This window comes from Oryctolagus cuniculus, chromosome 10 (genome assembly GCF_051225735.1).
Source record: "Oryctolagus cuniculus isolate XC-2025 breed Fujian yellow rabbit chromosome 10, ASM5122573v1, whole genome shotgun sequence".
NCBI lineage: Eukaryota > Metazoa > Chordata > Mammalia > Lagomorpha > Leporidae > Oryctolagus > Oryctolagus cuniculus.
This window is the reverse complement of record NC_142876.1, coordinates 70,832,420-70,842,302: the sequence shown is the minus strand read 5'-3', so window position 1 is coordinate 70,842,302 and position 9,883 is coordinate 70,832,420. Positions and strand designations below refer to the sequence as shown.

The 9,883-nt window shown below is 50.7% G+C and overlaps 1 protein-coding gene across 4 annotated transcripts; it reads right to left on the bottom strand.

Annotated features, from left to right (window-relative positions):
* Positions 1–238: 238 nt before the first annotated feature.
* On the bottom strand, positions 239–4,940 carry MC5R (melanocortin 5 receptor). Of its 4 annotated transcripts, XR_016214180.1 has the most exons (4): positions 4,773–4,916; positions 2,610–3,695; positions 2,255–2,515; positions 239–1,848 (listed from the first exon to the last, which is right to left on the bottom strand). XR_016214180.1 is itself a non-coding variant. In XM_008260992.5 (2 exons), exon 2 carries the CDS (start codon positions 3,656–3,658, stop codon positions 2,681–2,683), a length of 978 nt encoding a protein of 325 aa, XP_008259214.1. In that variant the 5' UTR covers positions 3,659–3,695; positions 4,773–4,940; the 3' UTR covers positions 239–2,680. The 4 variants fall into 4 exon arrangements, 1 of the variants encoding a protein (XP_008259214.1); XR_016214179.1 differs by having other exon boundaries at positions 2,255–3,695; XR_016214178.1 differs by having other exon boundaries at positions 239–2,515.
* Positions 4,941–9,883: the final 4,943 nt, after the last annotated feature.

Below are 9,883 nucleotides of genomic sequence, written 5' to 3'. Positions count from 1 at the left end.
ATGTTTTACAATATGTCCACGGGTTTATGTTTAATTACATGTAGTGCTGGAACTGTGGACAATACTCCCACTTACCTTGAACTAGCCATGTCCTGAAATAATCCATGGCTCATTAGCAACTAGATGGCAAAGATTCTCTGCTGGCCATTGCTTCTAGTCCCATTCTGTGCACAGAATAGGTGATACCCCCAAACACTTGTTTACTAGGACACAGACTTTTCACAGTATATAAAGTCACATGTGTGTACAATTTTATTTTATTTATATCATTTTGAACTAAGAAATGGCCATCTTGGAATAAACATTGTTAAGGGAACTTTATCACAATTCACCTCTGGATGTGCCCTCTCATTTTGCAGAAGCTGTTGACAAACTGGCAGAAAGATCAAAAGCATTGAGTATATCTTTTCATATATCACATCAAGACAGCAACAAAGCATCAGAATGACCAAAGGGGTGGGTTGGTCTTCCCATTTCATTAATCATTTTCTTGAATATATTTTTACACAAAATAAAGTCCCTACAGAAGCAGAATGTTAATATACAATGTCATATCATATTCAAAAGTTCTGTGGGTTTTATTAAGGGGGGCAGAGACTTTGCTGGATGCCAGGGTCCAACTTGGGTATAGATATTTACCAAGTTATTACACACACATATTCTTTCCAAAGAGGCGCCTAAACACTTGGGTTATTTCTGTACTATTTATAGAGTGATTAAAAGACATTGGAGAATTTCCTCAAAGACCTTTATGTAAAAACAGGTCAGAGCTTGTACTAAGTCATGAAGCACCTCAAGCAGAGGCTCACCCTGATGAGATTTCGACTCCCAGATGGAGCCAGCATAAGTCACAAGGGCCGAAATTTTATTCACCCCATATGATTGGAACTCTAGCAGTCTCTCATACTCAGGGCTAGTGGGCAGAAGAGTCAGCACGTTACAGACACTGAGTGTGTGCCGACTCCATGCAAGGGACTGCCGCAGGGACATGGGAAGCCGGGAGGCAGGTGTCACAGAGCCCGGAATCCTGTGAGACGCGTCACAGCGATGCTGGCCCGGTTTCCCACAGCACTGTCACTGGGATCACCCACTCCCATTCACCCTCACATACACGTGCAGCTCAGGGAACAGAAGACATGGGAATGGTCAGCCGCCCCTGTTAATTTGCCAGTTTCAAAAGATGTGGGTATTTGGGGTACACTTCTGTTTAGCCAGCACCATTTTTTTCCTGGACTCTGCAGTCCCAAGGGTAGGAGTCCAGCTGGAAGTCACTTCCCCAGGAGGTCCCTGACTTCGACAGGAATGGCCCTTCTTCCCTCCCAATAGCTGCTTGTGGTGCGACCCTGACAGTCCACTGCCTTATGTATCCTTTCCCCTTCACTGGGAGCAACCTGGGAGTAGAGGTCCAAAACAAAAGAGAAAATATTCACGCCAGCAAGACTGAAAGAATGGAATGTGAAAACCCAAGGGAACTCCTGCCCTTCCCTTCAGGTGAGGGCCCTGGGACAGGGTGCCACACTGCTGCTCCAGGCCACGCTCCGACCATGGTCGGCTCCTGGGTCCTTCCTTGCTATTTGCCCCCGCTGAGTCATTTCTTTAAAAATGAAAAGCAAATCCCTTATGTTGCTTTGTCAATTTACAAGAAATCCTTCCACGTTCTCTTGCAGTGCTCATGAGCATCCTGGGAGATCAGCCCGGGTGTGGAACTTGAAGCAACCAGTGTTAGGTCTTCTCCCTCTGTTCTGGACTGAAGAAGCAGACAGGGCCCCAGACCCTGGCTGGCTGTGGCAGTTCAGGTCAAGATGCTGCAAAGCACACCGTGGCAGGGCTTCAGGCACTAAAGCAGACCTTGTGCAAAAAGGGTCGAAGAAAGGTTGGCTCTGGGTAAGCACTACATACAGCACAGGGAGCAGCCCCTGCTAAGCCCCCAAACGCTCCCTGGGGGACCCTGGACTGGAGCAGAAGAACATAGTAAGAAAGAGTCACAGAGGCTTTCACAGCACATGAGGCAAGATTTGCTGCATAAAGTTATATGTCTGGGTCAGTGCAAAACCGTAATTGCAGAAACAGAATTAAAGAAAAGCCACCCTGGGACAATTGTGAGCACAGGCCAGAGATTCAAGGGTTCAAGAGAGGAGACTGCAGAGGCACCCACAGCAGATGAGCGGGAAACCGCAAAGGGAAAGGATCTGACCCCCCGGCTCTTCCTTGAAAGACAGGCACCACTCCCAGGTGCATCAAGCAAAGCACAAACCTGCTTCCAGGGCAGAAGAGCAACATGTGGTGTAGCTATGTGGTTTTCCTTTCACTAACAGCCAGCTCCCAGTCATGCATAGAAAATCATCCAGGATGTTGTCCACTCCCTGAGCACACCCTTGCCAAGTGCAAAAAGGAAGGGCTCCCCAGATGTGGACTGGAGCAGAGACACAATGGGATGAACGAGAACCATAGGAAAGTGTCACAGTTCTTTCTCCAAATGGAGAAGCAACAAGTGCATGCTTGTCACAAATGATCACTGCAGGGAGAAAGGAACACATCTTCAGCACAGGTCTGAGCTGGCACAGGGACCAAGGCAATGCCCAGTTTGGATTCCTAGGGCTCTTGCTTACCTGCTGGCTGTGGCTGACCGACCCTGTAAAGGAGGAGGAAGAAGAAAGCCATAGAGAGGAGAACTTCGTGTTTAATATCTGCCAGGGAACCTACAGGCTATTCTGAAGCCATGGCAACAAATAATCTCTTTAAAGGTCTTGCGCATCTCCTGGCTGCGGAAGGCATATATCAGAGGATCGATCACGGAATTACACATGATGAGGATGAGGTACATGTTGAAGTGGGACATGAAGCAGGAGCAGTAGAGGTTCTGAGGGCACGAAATCATTAAGATGAGATGAAGGAAGAAGGGAGCCCAGCACACGATGAACACACCCAGCAGCATGGTGAGTGTGATGGCGCCCTTCATGCTTGTCCTCTGCCGTACGGAAGTATACCCGGGTGCAGCCGCTATCCGCTTGACATGGGTCCGTGCCAGGAGGAACATGTGGATGTACAGAGACACCATGAGGAAGAGCATGGTGAAGAACATGGAGATGAGGCAGATGATGACGTAGGTGGATTCGTAGTAAATGATGAAGACGATGCCGCAGCCGGTGCAGAAGGTCCAGATGCACGCGATGATCACCCCAGAGCGCCTCGCTGTCATGATGTGGTGGTACCGCAGGGCATAGAAGATGGTGACGTATCTGTCCACCGCAATGGCCAGCAAACTACACATGGAGGCCACCACGGAAATGCAGATCATGGAGTCAAACACGTTGTCAATCTGACGCACAAAGGCATCCGCGATCACCAGGTGCTTATTATTGATTAAGTAGATAGTGATGGTCTCCCAGGCGTTGGACATGCTCACCAGCATATCAGCCACTGCTAGGCTGCACACGAAGAAGTACATGGGAGAGTGCAAGTTCTTGTTCTTCACGATGGCGCCGATGACCAGGATGTTCTCCAGCAAGCTGATGAGCCCCAGAGTCAGGAACACCTCCACAGCAATGCCCATGTCTTCACACGGCGAAGACCTGTTCTTGACATTTGGTCCAGAATGGTTGCCTTCTGTGGCATTCAAGTTGAGGTCCACAAAAGGCAGGTGAGATGAGGAATTCATTGCTCGAAAAAAGTGCTCCTCTGTTGGCAGCCAATTACTGTAAAATAGGATTTTCTCATGATCCTGAGAGGTTAGTAGTGTCCCAAAGAAACACAACAGCACGCCAACAGCAAGTGCAAGCTGACAAAGGCTGCGGCAGAGGCGAGAGCCAGGCTTGGCCAGTCTGGCTTGCAGTCCTGCCCCCTGGAGCACCGCCCCTCCAATATTCAGGCTTAAACTCCCACCAGCCTCTTGAAAACTCTGCTCCCTGCAAGATCCCATCCTTCCGCTCCTCACCAGCACAGCAGTGCCCTCTCCCTGCCTAGCATAGCTTCCTTCCTTCTGCCTGCTGTCCTAGTTGGTGCCCAAGCTCACCCTCCAACGTGTCCCCTGCACACAACCTGCAAAATCCCAGCCCCACACCCAGTGTTCACAACCCTAAGGCTACAGCATCCTGATTTCCTCAGGTTTCTCAACAGAGAGATCCCTATTCTCTTCAGAGAGACAGGTGCACTCTGAGCATTCGTCCCGAACCCTCTCAAAGCTGCAACACTCAGTCTTCACAGATACGTATAGCGAAGACTTTAACAAAGCAGCCTGCTTCTTTGGAATAACCACATATAAAAGGTGACTGTCTTCCATCTGAAAGCCTGGGTTACACATACATGTTAAAGTTGAAGAAAACAGAATGTCACTTTCCCCTCAATAAACACTTTCCCCTGACTTCTGCATTATTTGAAATTCCAAGAAGTCTCATCAGTAGATACTTTAAAAAGTCCCACATGAGCAGAGAATGAAGAAACACGCAATTTAAATTTACTGCTTTGTTGCACAATTTGTCCCTCGCGATTTATATTCAAAAATCCCTTTGCCCTGCAAACTCAGAGCATATCTGGAGAGTTGGGATTTCTGCCATCAAAGCTCATCCTTACATATTTATGACCAAGGAGCGTCTATTTTCAAGTTATGTCCAGGTCTATCATACTATCACATTAACCATCAGAGCAAGACGTTTTCAAAACTCACTGGGCAAGCTGGCTGCCACCTCTCCGTTCCAGTTCCCACGAAGGAAAGGAACGATCTCGCACTCTTTCCCGGCGACTTCAAGCAAATGCAAAGTTGTGTGGCTACTCACCGTGGTTCTTCCTGCTCCCGCCCGCAGGGCGCCTCGCGCCTTCCCGGGACTCGGACTCTCTCAGCCTGGGCACCCGATGTCCCCGCGCGTTGACAGCTGCCGGGAACTCTGAGCCATCGCCGGACCTGCTCCTCCAGGCCTGCGCAGGGCGCGGTCTCCTCGCGCGCTCGGGCCTTTACGCAGCCCGGGGCCCGCCCTCGCCTCCGCCCCCGCCCCCGCCGCCCCGGCCGCCCCCGCCCCGCACCTGCTCCGCAGCCAGGCGCTACTGGGGAGCCGGGTTCGCGGTACCCCCTAGCGGCGCAGCACCGCCCCGCACTGCCCCGCGCTCGGCTTCCGCGGCGCCCTCCCCAGAAGGGCGCGCACGTGTCGGTTCTTTCTAGCGGGTTGTCTTGTGTCTTCAGTGTTTTCCTTTTCCTCGCCTCTCTCCTCTATCCTCTCCCTCTCCCGTTTCCCCTCTTCCTCTCCCTGTCTTCCTCTTCCTCACTGACTGAAGTGCTCAAAGCCGACTCTCGCTACGGTTCTCCTCGACCGCGACCACTGGTGCACCCTGAAGCTCTCTGTCACGGCCGCCGCCCGGACTCTGCCACACCGCACACCTGCTAGCTGGCTGCGGCTGCAGCTCCCGCACACGGCAGCCTTTATTGTCACTTAAGCAGAAAAAGAGGAGTCCCTGGGATTGAATACCCTCCCATTTCTCTGACACCCAGAATTCTGACCTTCAGTCCCCGGGACGTTCATGTTGGCCTACCCAGGGCAAAATGCACAAGGCTGCTTTGCCATTATCGCTTTCTGTGGGCCCCACACAGGCTCAGACGGTGCTTCCAGTAAAGGTGAGCAACGGATGCCGCCATCCCCGTGGTCCTATGAACCCCACCCCGGGGAAGGGTGGAGGGTCCCCGTGCCAAGGTGAGAACCACAGGACCGAATTCTGTGATTTCCCGTGTTGAGGATGGTGCTGTGTTCTTACGAAAGAAGTGTCTGCTAGAAAAATTGCCGATGTTCAAGCATCCCCCTGTTTACTTCTCATGCTCGAGATCAGAGGGGGTCCTGCAAGAGGCTCTGGTTACCCCCCAACACCCCAATAAAGTACTAAATACAGCGGCTGCTGTGCACACCCGGGCTGTACTGGGCTTCCCTGGCACTGACCATGGAGGTGTGCATCTCTCAGCTTGCCTGCAGGTGCTTTACCGAGTGCTATGCATGAATTAGTTCTCTTACTCTTTCAAAACCCTAGGAAGTGGGTACTCATCACTACCACCCCACAAAGGAGGGGGCCAACACTTACCAAGGTCAGGTGGCAAAGCCAGGTTCCCAGCGCTGGGCAGCAGCAGGGCTGGTAGTTGCAACCTGGCTGCAGGGCCCACTGCCTCACCTGGCACAGCACCGAGGCCTCTCTGGGGAGACCCAGTGGGTGGAGCACACTCCTTTCAAAATGCTGCCAATTTCATTCGCAGTGGGTTTGTCTTCCTACTGCCTTTATGAAATTTCATATTTAGGTTTCCCTGAATTATTTAGAAAAAGGAGGGAGATGTTTTAATTGCTTTTCTATTCTGAAACAGTGTAAGTGCAGTTGGAATTCTTTGTTTCTTGCAGGAAAATAATTGAAGTCAAAGGAGCTAAGAGAATACACACTGAGCTCCCCAACCAGCTCTGTCGTTGGAAGCATTGTCTCTCAAATAGCATGGTGAGAACAATGCATAACACAAACACAAGAAGGTAGCCATCTAAGAGCCCCCAGATTCCTCTCGAATACTCTCTTCTCACTTGAAGGCCAAAGAACCATGCCACAAACTCAGTGCTTTATTTTGATTTATTTCTTGAACATGGACAGCAGAGACAATCCTAGACCAAATGCACGGAATGAACACTTGGAGTCATGTGGTGGCAGCTTCCAAGGGTGACATCTATTTGGACACCTGTGTCCCAGGTTGAGGTCTCTGCCATGCAGGCACTGAGAGGAGCTCAAAGTGCAGGATGCCACAGGAAGCCACTGGGGGGCAGCATCTGAGGAGGGCAAGGGCAAGGCAGGAGGGAAGAAGTGGAAGAACCCCGGGCAGCCCCCTGGGCCTCTGCCCAGGAGCGGTTGCCTGGAGCAGCCACCTGTGGGATGCACTAAGTTTCCTGCCTCACCATAGAGAAACCGGAAGGGATGAACATTTGTTGGGAGCCTGCAATACCCAACATGGTCCAGAGCTTCTGGGAATTCTCCCCATAGCCCTAGAAGGTCAATCTTCCTCTTCCATCTGCAGGACAAAGAAGCCAAGGCTCCAGGCAGTCATGACTTCTCAGTTAGTGGTGAAAATACCATCAGGATCTGAATCCAGCCTTCTAAGCAGCATCTGTGCCTATGGCAGATTCTAGGGTATTAAATCCCCTGCCTTGACCACACTGCCATAGAGGAGGAAACTGAGGTTGCTCACTGATTCCCAGGGCAGCCAGGGGAGGAGCAGAGGGAGGATGAGAAGTAAAAGGTGAGAGATGAAGAGGCAGAGATGGGGGGTGCATGACCCAGGGTGTGGGAAGCTGAGGGCTGAAGGATGAGATGCAGGGCAGGGCATTCAATAAATAAATAATGTATTTATTATTTGAAAGGCAAAGTTACAGAGAGGGAGAGGCAAAGGCAGAGAGAGAGAGAGAGAGAGAGAGAGAGAGAGATCTTCCATCCACTGGTTCACTCCCCCAAAAGGTTGCAGTGGCCAGGGCTGGGCCAAGCTGAAACCAGGAGGAGTAGCTCCATCCGGATTCTCCCACATGGGTGTAGGGGCCCAAGGATTTGGGCCATGTTCTGCTGCTTTCCCAGGTGTATTATCAGGGAGTTGCATCAGAAGTGGAGCAGCCGGAACACAAACTGTGGTTAACTTTAACTGTAGGTTACAGGAAGGATACCAGGCTCCATGCTGAGAACCAGGGGAAGCCTTGCAAGGTTTTAACAGGGGTGCAATCTTTCAGATTTGTAGATGAGCCCACTCAAGGGTGTAACCTTTCAGAATTGTAGTTTCAGAAGCTCAGTCTGGCTGAGATCAAGGGACAGAACTGAAGGAGCTCAAGAGTGGAGACGGCTGCTGGTCCAGAGCAGAGTTTCACAGCTGAAAACAGGCCCCTGGCTGACTCCGTCCATCCACCCAGGATGCAGGGACCTGGCCAATCCATGCTTGGGCCAGCGGCAGTGAAATTACACAAAGCCATGCTCCCGGGGAACACCTGAATATCAAGACTGAAAATATGAAAGTACCGTGAACAAATAGGTTACCTGTGCCGTTTGGCCTATGAGCTTGTTCCCACATCAGCACTACAGGAGAAAGACAAAGACTTGGAGCTTTGCTGTGGGGTTTGGGAGTCTTTCCAAAATTTTTATATGGTTTTCTGCTTGTCTTTAACAGTTGGTTTGGCCACAGGAAAAACATGCCCTCTGTGAGGCATGCCACAGCCCACTACACAAGCCAAGGGGGTGCCTAAGTCTATGTGAGGATTGTTTAACTTAGCCCCACTCCAACTTGAACAGGATGCAACAGGCATCCCTCGTGCTTGGGGTAAAGCTAAGAATGTGGGAATAGCAAGAGTCCTTTCCTCCCAGAAGCACAGAAATCCTAGGAAGCCAAGGTTGAACTCACCGTGATCCTTTTGAAGGAGTTGGAGGGACGCTCAAGTTGCTCAGCACAGCATTCAGATACTCAGTGCAAAGTCAGCCCCAAGATCTGGAAAGAAAGTTCTCTCTGCCAGTGTTGAAGTCTTTCCTTACCGCCGTGTGACAATTTTTATGAAAGAAGACACTTCTGTGCTGCTTGTCACTACAGTCTTCCTGATAAAACTGCTTTTATTTATAACGTGATGTTCTTCTTACCCCAGGTTCTTTCCTTCTCGCCTTCTCCCTTGTCCACTGAACTCCTATTTGTTCTTCAGCACAGGTCTGCAGCCCTGCTGGGACTCTCGCAGCCATGCGTACACCTGCTGAGAGTGGCTGCCCTTTCGGTGTGTCCATCCTCTTACCTCACTGCACCAGCATCACCTGCCTGCCTGAAACCCTGCCCCAGAGACAGTGAACCCCGGTGGCCGCAGTGGCCAGCACTGGGCTGACGCTTTCCCCATGGTCTGAGGATAAGCATGTGATGCAGTTCAGACAGACAAAAGCACATGTTTCCTAGAAATTTCTACTAGAAGGGCATTTTATCTTTTTTTGGCGGTAGCTACCTCAAAAGTGACCTCTGTCTCACCCACTAAGTGTGATTTAAAGGTGTGTGGAGCTCTAATTGTTGCTAACCACCAACTTGCTACCCCCAGAACAGACAGCGTGAGGTTTGCTAACATACGCAGCGGGAGCCTGAGCCCAAAGTTTGGAGCAAAGCCAGACCTGCAAGCAGGCATTTGGCCTAGTAGTCAAGTCACCAGCTAAGATGCCCATATTCCACAACTCCCAGCTCCGGCCCCTGACTCCAGCTTCCTACCATACAGGCCTCGGGAGGCAGCAGGAATGGCTCAAGTAGTTAGGTTTCTGTCACCCATGTGGGAGATTTGGATTGAGTTCTAGGTTTCTAGCTGTAGCCCTGACTCAGCCCCAGCCACTGTGGGCCTTAGAATATGAACTAGCAATGGGAGTGCTCTCTCTGTTTCTCTCTCTGTGTGTCTCTGTCTTTCTGTTTCCTCTCCACCCCTCAGATAAAAAGAAATTTTAAATAATAATAATAATTAATAATAATACTAATAAGGCCAGTGTTGTGGCATTAAGTGGGTTAAGCTGCCACTGGCAAATCCAGCATCCCGCAAGGGCACCGGTCTGAGTCCCAGCTGCTCCAACTCCAATCCAGCTCCCTGCTAATACACCCAGGAAAGCAGCAGGAAATGACCCAAGTGCCTGAGCCCTTGCACCCATGTGGGAGACCCAGATGAAGCTCCTGGCTCCTGGCTTCAGCCTGGCCCAGCCCTGGTCATTGTAGCCATTTGAGGAGTGAACCAACAGATGGAAGATACCGCTCTCTCTCTCCCTCCCTCCCTCTACCTCTGCCTTTCAAATAAATAAATAAATCCTTAAATAATAATAATTATAAAGCCACACCTGATTGGTGTTGTTGTCCCACAAGGCCCAGGCCTCTTTAAGCCTGACGTTTTATGGACTC